Source organism: Zea mays, chromosome 3 (assembly GCF_902167145.1).
Source record: "Zea mays cultivar B73 chromosome 3, Zm-B73-REFERENCE-NAM-5.0, whole genome shotgun sequence".
Classification (NCBI taxonomy): Eukaryota; Viridiplantae; Streptophyta; class Magnoliopsida; order Poales; family Poaceae; genus Zea; species Zea mays.
This window is the reverse complement of record NC_050098.1, coordinates 16,524,800-16,544,626: the sequence shown is the minus strand read 5'-3', so window position 1 is coordinate 16,544,626 and position 19,827 is coordinate 16,524,800. Positions and strand designations below refer to the sequence as shown.

The following is a 19,827-nucleotide window of genomic DNA, read 5'->3' as shown; positions in this document are numbered from 1 at the left end:
GTAATGCTAGAAGGAATAGACACCGAAATTTATCCCGTGGTATCGGTGATTTGCCGATCACCCCTAATCCACGTTGAGGTGGACTTCAAGCTCTCACTTGCTCCTCTATCAAGACACGACTTGATCTTTGAGCCAAGTGGACAAGAAATCACTCAATACCTCGATTCCACTAATGTCACCTTTGCCGCTCCGGCGAGGTAGGCGCGAACCCCTCACAATCAACACCGCGACTTCTCCACAATCTTCTTGGAGAGCTCGACGGAGACAATCACCCGAGCCGTCTAGGAGGCGGCAACCTCCAAGAGTAACAAGCCAACGACGCTTGCTCGGTGTACCACCTAGTGCCTCAAGGATCACCAAATGATGCAAATGCACTAGGAACCCTCAATCTCTCACTAGAATGCAATCTCAAGCAAAGAGTGTGAGAGAGTGAGTTGGAGGATCACAAATGAGCTCAATGTGTTCAAGGAATGGCTAAGAGAGCTCTCACACACGAGCTACCCTTCTATTTATAGCCCCCCATCTAAATCCAACCGTTATGTGCAAAGGGGGGCAATTCTGCGCACACGCGGACCGTCCGCGCCCTAGGGCCGGACGGTCCGCCGTACAACATAACGGCTATAATGACCGTTGAAACATGTCAGAGCTGTCTCAAAAGGTGTGTCCGGACTGTCCGCCCTTCAAGCCCGGACCGTCCGCGACCTGGCAGATTCAAACACCCGAGCCTCGGGTCAAACGGAGTTAACACGTGCGGACCGTCCGGCTATAATTCCCGGACGGTCCGCGACCTGAGGCAGTACTGTCCGGACTTGTCACCCGGACAGTCCGTAGTACAAATCGATAAAAACACACAGTCCCTGTTCAAAAACGAGTTAGACACATGCGGACCGTCCGCGCCTCACAGGCGGACCGTCCGCCTATAATTCAGGGACAGACCCGAAGCTACCTTTCTCTGGTCAGGACTGCGGACGGTCCGGCCCTAAGGCCCGGACGGTCCGCAGTGCAATAGAACACAGTGCCAACACAAATGGTCAGACTTCGGACCCTCTGGAGGATCGCGGACGGTCCGCCCCCAAGGGCCGGACAGTCCGCGCGACCAAGACTTCTCAAATTTCAAACATGCTCTTGAATGAACTTTTAACTCACGAAATGAGAAGCGCTGTTAGTCCTCATGCAAATGCAACTACTTGATGCTCTATGAGGCACTAAGTTTTACACAGATCTAAGTCATTGACCCCTCTTAATAGTACGGCTATCTAGCCTACTAATCCGGTCAGGTATCTTCTCTAAACTCCTCAAGACCGGCAAAAGTAAAACCTATATTATACCTTTGCCTTCATCTGATCCACAACCAATGCGTATGACTCTTCAACATTTCCTGTTCTATGTGGTCCAACCCTGCATTCTTATTTCTCCAAGAATCGTTAGTCCACAAGTAGTTGTCATTAATTACCAAAACATTACTAGAGGGGCCTAGATGATTCACACACTTTTGGTGGTTGGGGCTATAAATACCCCAACCACCCCACCATTCATTGCATCCAAGTTTTCCACTTCCCAACTACTACAAGAGCTCTAGCATTCAATTCTAGACACACCAAAAAGATCAAATCCTCTCCAAATTCCACACAACGCCATAGTGACTAGAGAGAGTGATTTGCTTGTGTTCTTTCGAGCTCTTGCGCTTGGATTGCTTTCTTCTTTCTTGATTCTTTCTTTGCAATCAAACTCACTTATAATTGAGGCAAGAGACACCAAACTTGTGGTGGTCCTTGTGGGAACTTTGTGTTCCAAGTGATAGAGAAGAGAAAGCTCACTCGATCCGTGGATCGTTTGAGAGAGGGAAGGGTTGAAAGAGACCCGGCCTTTGTGGCCTCCTCAACGGGGAGTAGGTTTGCAAGAACCGAACCTCGGTAAAACAAATCTCCGTGTCTTACTTGCTTATTCGCTTGGGATTTGTTTTTGCGCCCTCTCTCACGGACTCGATTCTTCATTACTAACGCTAACTCGGCTTGTAGTTGTGTTTATACTTGTAAATTTCAGTTTCGCCCTATTCACCCCCCCTCTAGGCGACTATCAAGTGCTTTCCTCAACGGGCCAATAAAGGAGGAGGTGTACGTAGAGCAACCCCCTGGCTTCGAGGATGAACGGTACCCCAACCACGTGTGTAAGCTCTCTAAGGCGCTCTATGGACTTAAGCAAGCCCCAAGAGCATGGTATGAATGCCTTAGAGATTTCTTAATTGCTAATGCTTTTAAGGTTGGGAAAGCCGATCCAACTCTTTTCACTAAGACATGTGATGGTGATTTGTTTGTGTGCCAAATTTATGTCGATGACATAATATTTGGTTCTACTAATAAAAAGTCTTGTGAAGAGTTTAGCAGGGTGATGACGCAGAAATTCGAGATGTCAATGATGGGCGAGTTGAACTACTTCCTTGGGTTCCAAGTGAAGCAACTCAAGGACGACACCTTCATCTCCCAAACGAAGTACACGCAAGATTTGCTGAAGCGGTTTGGGATGAAGGACGCCAAGCCCGCGAAGACTCCGATGGGGACTGACGGACACACCGACCTCAACAAAGGAGGTAAGTCTGTTGATCAAAAAGCATACCGGTCAATGATAGGGTCTTTACTTTATTTATGTGCTAGTAGACCGGATATTATGCTTAGCGTATGCATGTGTGCTAGATTTCAATCCGATCCTAAGGAGTGTCACCTAGTGGCGGTGAAGCGAATCCTTAGATATTTAGTTGCTACGCCTTGCTTCGGGCTCTGGTATCCAAAGGGGTCTACCTTTGACTTAATTGGATATTCAGATTCCGACTATGCTGGATGTAAGGTCGATAGGAAGAGTACATCGGGGACGTGCCAATTCTTAGGAAGGTCCCTGGTGTCATGGAACTCTAAGAAACAAACCTCCGTTGCCCTATCCACCGCTGAGGCCGAGTATGTTGCCGCAGGACAGTGTTGCGCGCAACTACTTTGGATGAGGCAAACCCTCAGGGACTTTGGCTACAATTTGAGCAAAGTCCCACTCCTATGTGATAATGAGAGTGCTATCCGCATGGCGGAAAATCCTGTTGAGCACAGCCGCACAAAGCACATAGACATCCGGCATCACTTTTTGAGAGACCACCAGCAAAAGGGAGATATCAAAGTGTTTCATGTTAGTACCGAGAACCAGCTAGCCGATATCTTTACTAAGCCTCTAGATGAGAAGACCTTTTGCAGGCTGCGTAGTGAGCTAAATGTCTTAGATTCGCGGAACTTGGATTGAATTGTAGCAGACATGTGTTTATGCCTTTGATCATGTTCATTCTGCATTTTGTTGCTTATTGTGGTGCTCAAGTTGTACAAACATTCCCTGGACCTCACAAGTCCCTGTGTAAGTGATGCACATATTTAGGGGGAGTTGTGCTACAACTTGACCCTTTGAGACTAACCATATGCTTGAGTTATGCTTGATTAAGTTTTGAAGGAGAATTGAAAGGGAAAAGGTGGACTTGGACCATGAAAGACTTCCACTGCACTCCGATGAGAGGGTAACTTATTCCAAGTTCATCTCATGAACTCTTATTGCCATTTGCTCTTAATTGAAGATTTTGATGAGGCAATAGGGTTAATGGGCCAAGATTGATCCCGTTTTGGTGCTTGATGCCAAAGGGGGAGAAAATAAAGGCCAAAGCAATAGATGGATCAGCTACCACTTGAGAAACTTTGAAAATAGTAGAATAGAGCTTCTGGTTTGTCATAACTCTTGCATTGTCTCTTTTGTCAAAAGTTGGCCTCTTGTGGGGAGAAGTGTTGATTATGGGAAATAGGGGGAGTTTTTGAAATCTTTGATCGATCTCTTTTGGAATGACTCTCTTTATGCTTCAACATGTGCGTTTGACTTAGAGATAGAGATTTGAGTTGGATTTGCAAAAACAAACCAAGTGGTGGCAAAGGATGATCCATATATGCCAAAATTGAACCAAAACAAATTTGAGTTTTTAATTGAAGTGATTTTGCACTTGTTCTAGTTGCTTTATGTTGTGTTGGCATAAATCACCAAAAAGGGGGAGATTGAAAGGGAAATGTGCCCTTGGGCCATTTCTAAGTATTTTGGTGATTAAGTGCAAACACAAGTGCTTAAATGTGAATTTATGCCCATGGATGAACAAAGTGAAAATCAAGAGTAAAGGTATGTTTCTAAGCCTTAGTACATTGTTTTGGAGACTAATATAGTGTGTCTAAGTGCTTGAAACAGGAGAAAGCGAGTCAAAGAAAAGTTGGCTGTGTACAGCCAAAGGCTGTTCGGTCTGGGGCACCGGACTGTCCGGTGGTGCACCGGACAGTGTCCGGTGCGCCAGACTGACTCGGGCGAACTGGCCGCTCTCGGGAATTCGCCGACGACGTACGGCTAAAATTCACCGGACTGTCCGGTGTGCACCGGACTGTCCGGTGAGCCAACGGTCGGCCGGGCCAACGGTCGGCCGCGCGATCTGCGCGGGACACGTGGCCGAGCCAACGGTCGGAAGGGGGCACCGGACTGTCCGGTGTGCACCGGACATGTCCGGTGCGCCAACGGCTCCCAGATCTGCAACGGTCGGCTGCGCCGTTTAAGGAAAGAAATCGGGCACCGGACAGTGTCCGGTGTGCACCGGACTGTCCGGTGCACCAGTCGACAGAAGGCAAGATCAGCCTTCCAGTTTTGCTCTTAACGGCTCCTAGCTGCCTTGGGGCTATAAAAGGGACCCCTAGGCGCATGGAGGAGTACACCAAGCAACCTTAGAGCATTCTTGATCATCCACACTCAGTCTTTGCGCATTCGTTTGTCATTCTAAGTGATTCGAGCTCCGTTCTAGTGAGAACTTTGAGATAGTCTCTTGAGCTCGATTCTTGGCCGTGTGTGTGCGCATTTTGCTGTGGATTTGTGTGTGTTGCTTCTCTCCCTTACTCCGTGCTTCTTTGTGAACTTCAAGTGTAAGGGTGAGAGACTCCAAGTTGTGGAGATTCCTCGCGAACGAGATAAGAAAGGAAAAGCATAACACTGTGGTATTCAAGTTGATCATTGGATCACTTGAGAGGAGTTGAGTGCAACTCTCGTCCGTTGGGACGCCACAACGTGGAGTAGGCAAGTTTTGTACTTGGCCGAACCACGGGATAAATCACTGTGTCTTCTCTGTGTTGAACTCCTTGTGGTTATCGTGTTGTGCAAGATCTTCGCTCTAGCCACTTGGCTTTAACTGTGCTAACGCTTAATCCAAGTTTTGTGGCTTAAGTTTTCAAGTTTCACAAGATCACCTATTCACCCCCCTCTAGGTGCTCTCAGCTTGGTGTTCTCCTTCATGCGCCTAGGGGTCCCTTTTATAGCCCCAAGGCAGCTAGGAGCCGTTGAGAGCAATCCGGGAAGGCAATTCTTGCCTTCTGTCGCCTGGCACACCGAACAGTCCGATGCACCACCGGACACTGTCCGGTGCGGATCTCCTTCCTTATTTGGCGAAGCCAACCGTTGGCAGCCTTGGAGCCGTTGGCGCACCGGACACTGTCCGGTGCACATCGGACAGTCTGGTGCCCCCTCCCGACCGTTGGCTCGGCCACGTGTCTTGCGCAGATCGCGCAGCCGACCGTTGGCCCGGCCGACCGTTGGCTCACCGGACAGTCCGGTGCACACCGGACAGTCCGGTGAATTATAGCCGTATGCCGTTAATTCCTTTCCGAGAGCAGCAAGTTCGCCTGAGCCAGCCTGGCGCAACGGACACTGTCTGGTGCACCACCGGACAGTCCGGTGCACCCAGACAGAGCTGGCTTTGGCTGAAACAAAGCTATCTCTCTCCAATTTGTTTTCTCCTGTTTCCAGCACTTAGACACAATACATTAGTCTCTAAAACAATGTACTAAGTCTGAGAAACATACCTTTATACTTGATTTGTACTTTGTCCACCATTTGACACTTAGGCACTTGTGTTGGACACTAAATCACCAAAACACTTAGAAAATGGCCCAAGGGCACATTTCCCTTTCACCACGGGACCCCACCAATGTTATATAGGGAGGTCATGTTAACGAATGCGTAGCCTTCATAATTATGCCTTCCCGAAACCCATTGGTAGGTAGAAAAAGTCACTCCCCGCGAGCGGGGGAGGTGAATCCACCTACAATTAAGCATAGCGGCCAATAGTTGACGGTGGCCATGCTCGTGCTTGGTTGCTGAATGGTAACGACCACCTCGAGTACCACCGCATTCTGCCAGGGGTCGCCGCCTACGACCCCGGGCATGGTGAAGCCTGGGTGAGAGCCTACGGTGGTAACCTCAAGCGAAGTGCTTAAGCTCCCACCACCTTGTTCCTAATGACGTCGGGGCGGCTGTTTTGGCGCCGCTTGAGAACGTCGACGAGCATCTTGAGATGTCGCTTTTCAGCCTGAAGGCGTTAGACCTTTTATTCATAAGGATTCAGAATACATAACAACTTGGAATTCTAAGGGTAAAAGCGACGTAACTGCTCGATGTTCCAAGCATTTTCGTAGACTTCTCCTTGGTCGTTGCAGAGCTTGTATGTTCGTAGCTTCAACACCTTGGCGATGATGAATGGTCCTTCTCGGGGAGGGTGAGCTTGTGGCGCCCTCGGTTGTCTTTTCGTAATCGAAGTACCATCACTACACCAAAATAGTGAACTTCCTAGAGCCTAAACCCTAGAAAGTTAGCCCTAAACTCTACGAAGTTAGCTAAACTCTCGGAAGTAAAGCCATCCCGTCGGAAGTTTGGCTCTCGGAAATTTTTTGTCGGAAGTTTGCTTACCTTCCTAGAGCCCTCTAGGAAGTTAGCTAACTTCCTATAACCAAAGAAGCCTCTCGAAAGTTAGTAGGTTCTCGGAAGTTAATAGCTTAACACCGTCAACGCCGTCAGCTGACTAACTTCCTACGACCGACTGTAGCCCCTAGGAAGTTAGCTAGCTAACTTCCTACGGCTGACTGTAGGCCCTAGGAAGTTATCTAGCTAACTTCCTACGACCCAATTGGCCTCTAGGAAGTTAATTTGACCAACACTACAAATGTTGTTTATTTCTATTTTACACCACATTCCACAACATAACAAACATATCAACAACTATATATCACAACATATTTTCACATAAAACATCTCACACTACAAATGCATGTGAAAGCTAACTTCCTACGGCTTTTATAAAATACCGTAGGAAGTTATGTTTATTTCCTAGAGCTACCAGTTGCCCCTCGGAAGTTATTTATTTCCTACGGTTTGTTATAAAAGCTGTAGGAAGTTAAAAAACCGTAGGAAGTGTATGTTTTTGGTGTAGTGCATGTCACCCTCTTGGAAGCCTCAAGGTCGAACCATGACTCCTTTGAGATCATTGATCGGGCCCATGTTGGTGATTGTCGAAATCTTCTTGAGGTTGGCTTCGATGCCTCACTCCGACACAATGAATCCCAGGAGCATGCCTCGGGGGACACCGAAGACACACTTCTCGGGGTTGAGTTTAATGCTTTTGGTCCGCAAGCATGCGAAGGTTGTTTCCAAGTCGGAGACGAGGTTGTGAATCTTCTTAGTTTTGACCCCAATGTCGTCGACGTAGGCCTCGCACTACAGGAATCCTAACGATTCTCGTCGGCTAAACTAATTCCCGTCGGCTATAAGACGGCCGACGACAATAAATTTAATCCCCGTCGGCTGACGTACTAGCCGACGGGGATTAACTAACTCCCGTCGGCTAACATACGAATCGACAGGGATTACGTAACTCCCGTCGGCCTGGGTAGCCGCGGTCAACTCCCACTCAGGCTCATTTTGCTGCTCACAGAACAGCCGTGCGTCGCCGCCTCTCCCCTACGCCGCCGCCCCTCCCCTACGCTAGAGCCCCACGATCGCCTCGCCGCCCCACCACTGCCACGCCACGCGCCTCCCCAAGCCCCTATGACGCCGCCCTTCCACTACGTCGGTGCCCCTCCCCTACGTCGGCGCCCCACCGCTGCCACACCGCGTGCCCCACCGCCGTCGCTGCCTCACCATCGCCACGCCACCGCCACGCCGTCTCCTCGGCCCCAACGCCGCCACCGCCTCTCTCCTACACCACACGTCGTCGCTGCACTCCCCGGTCCAGCCGCCGCCGGCGCCCACGAATCCATTTCGCGCAAGGTCCTCCACGAAGAACGTCATCGAGGTATAATACTAAATCTATGCAATGCAAATGAAAATTTGATTAATTAGAAGTGCTTAATATGTATGTTAATCTGTTTATTTTCGTCAGTTTTTTGTGGCCGACGGGAGTTAACTTTTATTCGATTAGAGTTAGCTTAAATATAAATTGTGTGCCTTGCAAGTATTAGCTTAAATATAAATTGCGTTTATTTTAGTTAATGATTTTGATTGTGAATGTCATGTTATGTAAGTATTGATTCTACTACTTGTTGCAACTACATATATTTTTACAAACTATGTGTCACCCGTTTCAGACCGCTATGCATCACATGTATGTATTATACATGTTAAGTGTGACGTGTATAAACATGAATGTCTCACACACACTTTTTACTCGTACACAGCCGTAATAATGGGTGATAGACGTGATTGGATGTATGAAGGTTTCAAAAAGAGTAGGTGTCACACAAGTGAATGATTTGCCAAAACTCAGATGTTTCTGGACCATGCAGTTGCTTTGTCACAAATAGATAATATTAGGTGTCTATGCAATAAATGTAGAGATATGACTAGCCACACCAAGAGGCAGGTCACACCACCTGTGCTCACATGGTCTCGTGTCAGACTATAAGGTCTGGTATCTCCACGGGGAGTCATGCCATGAACGAGCAACAGAAGTAGAAGTTGTCTACATGGAGGGTTGTGTACAATGTAAATCCCCACGAACACCTATACACTCCTGGTGAGGATGAATATCAATTTGATCACCTTGAGCAGGTTGATGAGGTGTTTCAAGAAGAAGAGTTGCCAACTAGTTTTCATATTGATCCTGCACCGGCATTAGATTCACTAGTTGCAGACGTTAACGACTTAACTTTTCCCGAGAGACGGAGAAGACAACATGTTAGGAGAAAAGTTACATGGCGACCTCTGCATAGAAGAGAACAAATATATCATGATTTTGATGATATTTGACAAGTAAAGTTATTTTGTTCTTTCATTTGTTTTTAATTTTTTAGGATTATGTCATTTTTTATGCAGCATACCGCCAAAGTCAAAGAAGACAGTGAAGGGGTTGTTCAAGGGCCTGGGCCTATTTCAGGGCAGTTCTTCGAGCAGCAGCAGACGTCGAGAGCTGTTGAGCGCTGTACATGGAGATGCGGTAACATATATTGTACAAATAAATTTGTTTACATATTTACCTGTATCTAAATCTTGAGTTGTATGTACCAGGATGAGCAGCACACTGAGGAGCAACATAATAAGGAGGAGGAGCACAATGAGAATGAGCAGCACAATGAGGAGGTGCAGCACAATGAGGAGGTGCAGCACGCGACATGGGACCAGGTCGCGCAGCAGCACCAGCCATGGGACCAGTGGGACCACCAGAGAGAGCAGCAACAGGTGTGGGACCAGTGGTGCCAACCGGCCCAACCGGCTGACAACCCGATGGATGATGGCTGAAGAGGCTCTTCAGCGACACGCACACGTCGCTCAAGAAAAAACCACTCAGTAAAGCCTCGTCACGTGATAGAGCGAGAGGCTGATAGGATCTTAATCATGCCTCATGTAGATCGGTGAGTGTAATATATTAACTTGTCTCATCTCTACTACTATTTAAGTGCCTATTGTAGGCGTTCACAGATGCACGTTCTGCCGCTTGCTGCTAGCGCACCCCGCCCGCCTCGCCCTCCCCAACGGCAATCTCGGCGTCCCAGCGGCAAGCTCGCCCTCCCCCGCGACAATCTCGGCGTCCCCCGCAATCACGGTGTCTGTCCCTCCCATCTCACCGCCGCCTCATAACACTCCCGTGTCCCACGCCATACGCCCAAGACCGAGCCGCCTAGATCTGATTGGGTTGGCTCTCGTCGTGGAGGCGAAGGGGAAGGGGAGGAAGAACCAGGAGGCATGCGTTCGTCCAAGATGCTGCAGCTGCTGATGGCGGCGGCCTTCTCGGCGGCCCCGCTAACACTGTACGTGTCGCCGGTGCGCAACCTCAGCCTCTTCGTGGAGGTCATGGAGGTCGTCTCCCACGGCGTCGTCGCCCGCTTCCGTGTCAGCCTCTCCCGCGTCCTCGCTGGCCTAGCCCAGCCCATCTCCAGTCGGTGAGAGCAAGTAGAGGTCCCGCGTCATCCTCTCCTCTTCCACCACCTCCACCCATGGTGGCCTACACCTTCAGCGGCGACAAGGCGACGCCCTTCTTCGGCACCGCCACCGCTCTTGTCTTCCGTGTAAGCACCCTTCAGATCTCCCCTCCCTCCCTTCTATGTCTCTTTCACCAGCTGGATCCAACTGTCCATTCCTCACTCCCCTGACCGCTCACCCTCGCTGGTGTCTAGGCATGGGTGTCATCTATGAGACGACCAAGAGTGGTGTCGGCGTCGCCTCCATGGGCGTCATGCGCCTCAAGCTTGTCATGAAGTCCATCGTCCTCGTCGTCATGGCCAGAGTCCTCGACATCTATGACCTCATCATCGTCGCCATCATCTCTGCCGGGATCAACCCCAAGGCCAAGCCCTACTTCTTAGACGGCTACGCACACCTCTCCTTCGAACTCGTATGCAGCCTTGATGGCCTCGCTGTCGGCATGGCCATCAGGATCGTCAGAGACACCAGAGTTAGGTATTGTACTATTCTGATTGCAGTGTGTATGCTTGAACATATATGAATAAGCAAAGCTGCAACATTTTTTCATCAGAAAATAAGCAAGCCAAACTGATCTAGAATACACAGTTTTTGAGAAATTAAGTAGCAACAAAGAAGTCTATGTGCCCCTTCTTCAATAGCAATGTATTGTTGTGCATTGGGTTAGATGATATGTTTATGTGATCGTTACAGTGTTGGGTCTTGAGGTTATGGCTAAATAGTCAATCATCAAAATGGCAGTTACCTCACAACTTTGTAAGAAAAACAGGTTATGTGATCTTAGGTAACTTCTGAAATGTTGTTGCTTAGTGTAACAGATTGCCAGGGTTACCTTACCTTTTTTGCCCTTTTTATCTGATACTAATAATGTATCATCCAATGCAGGTAATTTCAAGCTTTTGGAGGATCATGCTTTTCTTCTGGATTTTATCTTCACCTGTCCTTGTAAGGGTTGTGTCAATGGTAGTGGTGAATTATCTAGAAGCAACAAAGCAACAGATTTAAAATGCCAATTATAGAGTTAGGCTTAGTTTTAGTTAAAATATTAGTGGTGAATTATCTAGGCATATGTAACGCCCCGAATTTTGCAGTTGAATTTTTTTCTTTTCTTTACTCGCCAAAATTCGGGCGTTACCTTTTCTTTTTCTTTTTGCCCTCGCTACACCTTGACCTTTTCCAAAGTTCTAGCGGGATTCGGTTTGGATTTCCCGTGTAAGAAAAACCCTAAATACTTTATGTTGTTTGATGCACCATGCCGAACCTTGCATTTCTTTTGATTGCTTTGAAAGTGCAAATGCATTCATGTAAAAAGATCGGATTTCGAAAATGAGGAGAAGATCTTTTCTTTCTTTTTCTCTCTCTTTCTCTCTCCTCTTTGTCTCTCTCTCCCGCGCCGTGGGCCGACCCCGGCCGGCCCAGCCGCCCCTGGCGCCCCCCCTTGGGCCCAAAAGGCCCAACCGCCCCCCTCCCCTTTTTCCCCAAATTCTTTCTCCCTCCCTCTCATTTTCTCTCATTTTCTCTCCCTCACCCTAAGCCGCCGCCGCCCCTACCCCCTGCCCTAGCGCCGCCCCTCCCCGTCGCCGATCGGCCGCCCCGCTCGGCCGCCCCGCCCCGCCCCGTCCCCGTCGCCGGTGAGCCCCCTCCCCCTCTCCTCCCTTCCCCATTTCCCCCCCTCCCCTTTCCCCTTGCCGCTCGGCGCCTTGGCCGCCGCCATGGCCGGCTCGGCCCGCCCCGCCCGGCCGCGCCCTGGCCGGCTCGGCCAGCCCCCGGCCGTGCCCCCCGCCGGCGCGCCCCCTGGCCGCCTTGGCTGCGCGCTCGCCTGGCCGTTTGGCCGGCTCGGCCGCCTGGCCAGCCCGACCCCCCCCCCCCCCCCCCCGCGCGCTCGCCTGGCCGCCGGTTCAACCGCCCCTAGGGCCGGTTCAACCGCCCCCCCTTTTTTTATTTATTTTTTTTATTTATTTTTTATTTTATTTTATTTACTTTCTGTGATCATAGCTATTTTATTTTAAGTAGGCTAATCGTTGTTCATATGCCATTGAAATAGGAAGTTTAATTTAAAATTCCGTTATGCTAATTGATTCATGTAGTTAATTGTTTATCTCGTGCGATGTTGATCAACTTAAAATGATTAGGTTCCCACTAGTGTATGTAACAGAAGTCTTTTGTTAAGAACCAATTGTAATTGATCGTTAGTGCATAAGATTTAACCCCCTGCGAGACCCTTTCCCGTTTCTTTCTAACCATAACAAATGCGATATCGAATGTCATACTTGATGCATACTCACTTTATTTGTTCCCTTGTATGGTGTACTGTTCTTTTGTATTAAATGTGGATGGATGTATGTATGTTTGCGCTCGCATAGAGAACGACCCAGTCGAAGAGCCCGAGGAATTCGCAGGAGAAGCCCCTGAGCAGCAGTCGGGTGGTGGAGGCAAGTGTCCTTTGACCTATCTCTGTCCTATTCATTATTTAATTCACCTCCCGCATTACACCTTTATACCTAAGGATTGACTAGCTTTTGTTATCCATGTCCTTGTTTACCTATTTGGGTTGGATTATTACTGTTTAGCTTTATGCTATTGCTCAACTCTAATCAATGAACATGATGTGGTTATCTATGATACGCTGTTTTCCCTTCTCTTATTATGATGTTGTACTTGTGACCTTCAAGGGGGCTCGAGCGGTTTCTCGAGTGCCTCTCCGTAAGGACCTGTTCTATGGATGACCGCCCGGGAAAACAGTGCAACCATGAGGGTGGAATGGGGTGCCCTTAGCTGAATAATTAGAGGATCCGGGGTGTAGTTCACTTAGCCATCGTGCCGTCAATGGGGCTCGGTGTATGCGGCTCGCTCTGCCAAGTTTGGGTTCGCCCCTTGGGGAGGAGTGCGGTGCATTTAGGAAACCTAACGGGTGGCTACAGCCCCGGGGAATCTTTGTAAAGGCTACGTAGTGAAACCCTGCCTATTCACCTTGGTAGTGTTTAAGGGTTTGATCGGCTCGAGGCAAGAGGGAATCACGGCTTGTGGGTAAAGTGCACAACCTCTGCAGAGTGTTATGAAACTGATATATCAGCCGTGCTCGCGGTTATGAGCGGCCAAGGGAGCTCCAGTGATTAGTGGTACTTGATCAGAGACATTGTGGTACAGGTGGTTATGAGATTGATGGTTTTGGTTATGACTATGGTGCTGGTAAGTGGTATTCTTTCCGTTTGGAAAGGGTACATCGGGTTAATAACTTGGGTAAATGCTAAAACTTGGCTTTCTACTAGTAAATAATAATCTGACCAACTAAAAGCAACTGCTTGACTTACCCCCACATAAAGCTAGTCCACTACAGCCAAACAGGATACTTGCTGAGTATGTTGATGTGTACTCACCCTTGCTCTACACACCAAACCCCCCCAGGTTGTCAGCATTGCAACCACTGCTCAGGCGAAGATGAAGCTGTGGAAGGAGACTTCCAGGAGTTCCAAGATTACGACGAGTTCTAGGTGTGGGTTAGCGGCAACCCCCAGTCGGCTGCCTGTGAAGGCCGCGTTATCTACGTTTCTTTTCCGCACTTTGATTTATTGTAAGAACTATATGGACGTCTCAGACGTATGATGTAATCGACTATTATTTCCCTTTTAATACTATTTTGAGCACTGTGTGATGATGTCCATGTTATGTAACTGCTGTGTACGTGAATAACTGATCCTGGCACGTACATGGTTCGCATTCGGTTTGCCTTCTAAAACCGGGTGTGACATAAGTGGTATCAAAGCCGTGCTGACTGTAGGACCGCTAACCTAGAGTAGAATGGTCGTTCTAAGGACTATAGACCTCTGTCTCTGCCTTGACTTTGATATCCCTTCAAAAGTTGGTCATACCGACCAAACCTATGTTCTACTATATATTATACCTTGCTAAAAAATTGTGTTTCATTCTGATCCTTCATTTACTTATTACTTGCTGGTCATATTAATTCTGTTCTCACCCTTTTGCTTGCGATGTCTTTTGTAGATGGCTCGACTTAGACACACTGCACGAAAGTCAGTCATCCCCTTCTTACCCTCCCGCCTTGCTGAGCGTCCGCTTCGCCGTTCCGTGGCCGGACAGTCCAGCCACTTGGAGAGACTACACCACCGCCTGCGTGAGGAGCAGGAGCGTCAACGACAGGAGCAGCAGAGCTCTTCCTTCTCGCTCCACCAGGAGATAGAGTCTGTGAGGAGCTGCTCCCCTGTGCTTCCTCTGGAGCCACCCCCTGCACCACCACTGGGCGCCCCAGCTTCTGGAGTAGCTGCTGGAGGAGACCCAGACGACGGAGATGGCGACGACAGCTCGAGCCACGACACCGACTTCTCTGCTAACCCTGAGCCGGAAGGATGGGTTGCTCGACCCATCACTCGCGACGCTGCTCGCGGGTGCCACTTCCACGATGCGCTCGACACCCTGCTACGTCGGGCATTTGACCGACATACTTGGTCCGTCGAGTATCGCTGTGTGGTCTACCAGCACAGTCGCGGGGTCTACCCGGACCGCTGGGAGGCAACTTGCTTGGTGCGCTGCCCGAAGGACAGTCTCCAGGGTGCGGAGGCCTGTTCAGAGCACTATTCTATCTCTGAACGGGACTCAGCTGAAGCAGCCATGCAAGATGCTGCACGGCGTGCGCTTTCGCACTACTGCTCGGTTTTCGGTGGGGCAGCTGACAGTCTTGACCTGAAGTATTACCCCCGCCGTCCATCTGGCAGCACAGGAGGCTTGATTGTTTCACCTGTCGGTGAGGGCAATCCTAGGTTGAGCAGCACAGTCAACCTAGCCGCCGTGCTAAACACGGAGCTGGACCATGCATTAGACGAGCTGAGTAGGGCTCGTGCTGAGATCGCCCTGCTGCGGGCTGAGCGCGCGGAACGTCGTCATTTGGATGGTGGTTCCCCCGCTCCCGTTGGGACTCAGCACCCGTACCGCTCACCTCAGCGTGGACACCAGTCTTATGGCAATCCCGCCTGCAAGACCAAGATAACTCTAGAGCCATAGATCGTTAGAGTTGGACCTTGTAATTAATACGAAATATATATATACATAGAAGCTTCAGTCTTAGCGTTAGTCTCAGTCTTAGTTAGTCTTAGTTAGACAGGGTAGTTTGCTATATCCTGTGCATTTATGTTTGTCATGATGAACTATGTTTGGTTTGGATCTTTGTAATGATTGTTACCAGAGTGTGGGTATCCCCTGCATTTTGGTTCACCTACTATGTTAATAAAGTTAGTTATATAGTTGGGAAACCTTTTATTCCACTTTCCTCTTTATCTGAGAAGCTGTGTGGTCTGTGTTGGAGATCAGTGAAGATGCTCATCTGTTCAGTGCTGTTGAAGAATTCTATTCTCTTTTCTTATGCTGCAAGATTTGCCAGATCAGTTCTGATGTGTGGTCGCATTCTGCAGATGTCAGAGAACAGGCGCAGAGGAGGAAGGCGTGCTCAGCAGGAGCGAGCCGGTCAGCAAGATGAGGTGCCCCAGCAGCAGCAGCTGCCGCCCCCGCCCCCGATGTCGATTGAGCAGATGTTTCTGATGCAGACTCAGGCAGTTCAGGCCATCGGTCAGACTCTGGCCGCCATTCAGCAGCAGCAGCAGCAGCAGCAAGCACCACCTCAGCCTCAGATGCCTCAGATGCCCAGAGACAAGCGTGCTGAATTCATGAGAGGTCATCCACCAACGTTCGCTCACTCTTCTGACCCCATGGATGCTGAAGATTGGCTGCGCACTGTGGAGCGGGAGTTGCATACCGCTCAGTGTGATGACAGGGAGAAAGTCTTGTATGGTCCCCGTCTGTTGAGAGGAGCAGCCCAGTCATGGTGGGAGTCTTACCTCGCCACCCATGCCAACCCCGACACCATCACCTGGGAAGAATTCAGAGGTAGCTTTCGTCAGTACCACGTGCCTGCAGGTCTGATGACAGTGAAGAAGGAGGAGTTCCTGGCCCTTAAGCAAGGGTCATCATCTGTCAGTGAGTATCGAGACAGGTTTCTGCAATTGTCTCGCTATGCTCCTGAGGATGTCAACACCGACGCCAAGCGACAGTACCGTTTCCTGAGAGGCTTGGTTGACCCTCTGCAGTATCAGCTGATGAATCACACCTTCCCGACATTCCAGCACCTGATTGACAGAGCAATCATGACGGAGAGAAAGCGCAAGGAGATGGAAGACCGTAAGCGCAAGATCAGTGGACCGCAGCCTGGAAGCAGCAGCCGCCCTCGTTTTTCAGGCAATCAACCTCAGCAGTTCAGGCAGAACCAGCGTCCACCTCAGCAGCATCAGCAGTTCCAAAGGCAGTATCCTCAGCATCAGTACCAGAACCGTCAGAGCAACCAGTCAGGAGGTCAGTTTCAAAGGCAGAATCAGCAGGCACCTCGTCTTCCTGCCCCAGCAAACCAGCAGAACAGTCAGGCAGCACCAGCTCAGGTTGGAAACAGGGCGTGTTTCCACTGTGGAGAGCAAGGCCACTGGGTGATGCAATGTCCGAAGAAGGCAGCCCAGCAGCAGTCAGGCCCCAATGCCCAAGCAAAGCAGAATGTGTCTCAGCCTGGAGTAGGCAACCGCCCTCAACAGCGCTATAATCATGGAAGGCTGAACCACTTGGAAGCTGAAGCAGTTCAGGAGACCACCGACATGATAGTAGGTATGTTCCCAGTCGACTCCCATATTGCAGAAGTGTTATTTGATACTGGAGCAACGCATTCTTTCATTACTGCATCATGGGTAGAAGCACATAATCTTCCGATTACTACCATGTCAACCCCCATTCAAATTGACTCAGCCGGTGGTAGAATTCGAGCCGATAGCATTTGTTTGAATATAAGTGTGGAAATAAGGGGGATAGCGTTTCCCGCCAACCTTATAGTAATGGGTACTCAGGGAATAGATGTCATCCTAGGGATGAATTGGCTAGATAAGTATCAGGCAGTTGTCAGTTGTAATAAAAGGACCATCAAGTTGGTGTCCCCACTAGGAGAGGAAGTGGTGACCGAGTTAGTCCCGCCTGAGCCAAAGAAAGGAAGTTGTTATCAGATGGCCGTTGATAGCAGTGAAGCAGACCCAATTGAGAGTATCAAGGTAGTGTCTGAGTTCCCGGATGTGTTTCCAAAGGACTTACCGGGTATGCCACCAGAGCGGAAAGTTGAGTTTGCTATAGAGCTTTTTCCCGGAACCGCCCCCATCTTTAAGAGAGCTTACAGAATATCCGGACCAGAGTTGGATGAACTTAAGAAGCAAATTGATGAGCTGTCAGAGAAAGGTTACATCCGGCCAAGCACCTCGCCTTGGGCCGCCCCTGTCCTATTTGTGGAGAAGAAAGATGGTACCAAGAGGATGTGTATCGATTACCGAGCTTTGAATGAGGTCACGATCAAGAACAAGTATCCCTTGCCCAGGATTGAAGATCTGTTCGACCAGTTGAGAGGAGCCAGTGTGTTCTCCAAGATTGATCTGAGGTCAGGTTATCATCAGCTCAGGATCCGACCTTCGGACATTCCGAAGACGGCATTCATTTCCAAGTATGGGTTGTATGAGTTCACAGTGATGTCTTTTGGTTTGACCAATGCGCCCGCATTCTTTATGAACTTGATGAACAATGTATTCATGGATTACCTTGATAAGTTTGTGGTGGTATTCATTGATGACATTCTGGTTTATTCTCAAAGCGAAGAAGAGCACGCAGAACATTTGAGGATGGTGTTGCAGAGATTGCGAGAGCACCAGTTGTACGCAAAGTTGAGCAAGTGTGAGTTCTGGATCAGCGAAGTCCTGTTCTTGGGTCATATAATCAACAAGGAAGGATTGGCTGTGGATCCGAAGAAAGTGGCAGACATTCTGAACTGGAAAGCGCCAACAGATGCTAGAGGAATCAAGAGTTTCATTGGAATGGCCGGATATTATCGGCGATTCATTGAAGGGTTTTCGAAAATTGCGAAGCCAATGACAGCGTTGCTAGGCAACAAGGTTGAGTTCAAGTGGACCCAGAAATGCCAAGAGGCCTTTGAAGCGCTGAAAGAGAAGTTGACTACAGCGCCTGTCCTAGTCTTGCCTGATGTGCACAAGCCCTTCTCGGTGTATTGTGATGCTTGTTACACAGGTTTGGGATGCGTATTGATGCAAGAGGGAAGAGTTGTGGCTTACTCGTCCCGACAGCTGAAGGTTCATGAGAAGAACTACCCAATCCATGATCTAGAGTTGGCAGCAGTGGTTCACGCACTGAAGACATGGAGGCACTATCTGTATGGACAGAAATGCGATGTTTACACAGACCACAAGAGTCTGAAGTACATATTCACTCAGTCAGAGTTGAACATGAGGCAACGAAGATGGTTAGAGTTGATCAAAGACTATGAGTTGGAGATTCATTACCATCCAGGCAAAGCAAACGTAGTGGCAGATGCTTTGAGCAGAAAGAGTCAAGTCAATCTGATGGTCGCTCGTCCGATGCCTTATGAGTTGGCCAAGGAGTTTGACAGGTTGAGTCTCGGATTTCTGAACAATTCGCGAGGAGTCACAGTTGAATTGGAACCTACCTTGGAGCGCGAAATCAAAGAAGCGCAGAAGAATGATGAAAAGATCAGTGAGATCCGGCGACTGATTCTAGATGGTAAAGGCAAAGATTTTCGAGAAGATGCAGAAGGCGTGATATGGTTCAAAGACCGCTTGTGTGTTCCCAATGTCCAGTCTATTCGGGAGTTGATTCTTAAGGAAGCTCATGAGACAGCCTATTCGATTCACCCTGGCAGTGAGAAGATGTATCAGGATCTGAAAAAGAAATTCTGGTGGTACGGAATGAAGAGAGAAATCGCAGAGCATGTGGCTATGTGCGATAGTTGCCGAAGAATTAAGGCAGAGCACCAGAGACCTGCTGGATTGTTGCAACCGTTGCAGATCCCTCAGTGGAAATGGGATGAAATTGGTATGGATTTCATAGTCGGATTGCCTCGCACTCGAGCCGGCTACAATTCCATTTGGGTAGTAGTGGACCGTTTGACCAAGTCAGCCCACTTCATACCTGTCAAGACCAATTACAACAGTGCAGTATTGGCAGAGTTGTACATGTCTCGGATCGTTTGTCTTCATGGTGTGCCAAAGAAGATAGTGTCAGATAGAGGAACGCAGTTCACCTCTCATTTCTGGCAGCAGTTGCATGAAGCCTTGGGCACGCATCTGAATTTCAGTTCAGCTTATCATCCGCAGACAGATGGCCAGACCGAAAGGACCAATCAAATTCTCGAAGACATGTTGAGAGCCTGTGCGTTGCAAGATCAGTCCGGATGGGATAAGCGATTGCCTTATGCAGAGTTTTCCTATAACAACAGTTATCAGGCCAGTTTGAAGATGTCACCATTTCAGGCGCTCTATGGAAGGAGTTGTAGAACTCCGTTGCAATGGGATCAGCCTGGAGAAAAGCAAGTGTTTGGGCCAGACATTTTGCTCGAAGCCGAAGAGAACGTCAAGATGGTTCGAGAGAATCTGAAGATAGCGCAATCGAGGCAGCGAAGCTATGCAGACACAAGAAGAAGAG

General features: G+C 49.1%; 2 protein-coding genes across 2 annotated transcripts; both read left to right on the top strand.

The window, feature by feature from the left end:
* Positions 1-10,065: 10,065 nt before the first annotated feature.
* LOC118476784 (uncharacterized) lies at positions 10,066-10,251 on the top strand. Its single transcript, XM_035966559.1, has one exon. It carries the CDS (start codon positions 10,066-10,068, stop codon positions 10,249-10,251), a length of 186 nt encoding a protein of 61 aa, XP_035822452.1.
* A 50-nt stretch (positions 10,252-10,301) lies between these two features.
* On the top strand, positions 10,302-11,176 carry LOC103651792 (V-type proton ATPase 16 kDa proteolipid subunit). Its single transcript, XM_008677490.1, has 3 exons — positions 10,302-10,371; positions 10,482-10,764; positions 11,173-11,176. The coding sequence occupies exons 1-3, from the start codon at positions 10,302-10,304 to the stop codon at positions 11,174-11,176; spliced, it is 357 nt and encodes a 118-aa protein (XP_008675712.1).
* Positions 11,177-19,827: the final 8,651 nt, after the last annotated feature.

Excerpts from the sequence above, each read along its gene's own strand:
- LOC103651792 (XM_008677490.1), top strand. The coding sequence starts at position 10,302 with ATGGTGGCCTACACCTTCAGCGGCGACAAGGCGACGCCCTTCTTCGGC. Across the intron at positions 10,372-10,481 it reads CGCCACCGCTCTTGTCTTCC|GCATGGGTGTCATCTATGAG; the intron begins GTGTAAGCACCC and ends GCTGGTGTCTAG.
- LOC118476784 (XM_035966559.1), top strand. The coding sequence starts at position 10,066 with ATGCTGCAGCTGCTGATGGCGGCGGCCTTCTCGGCGGCCCCGCTAACA.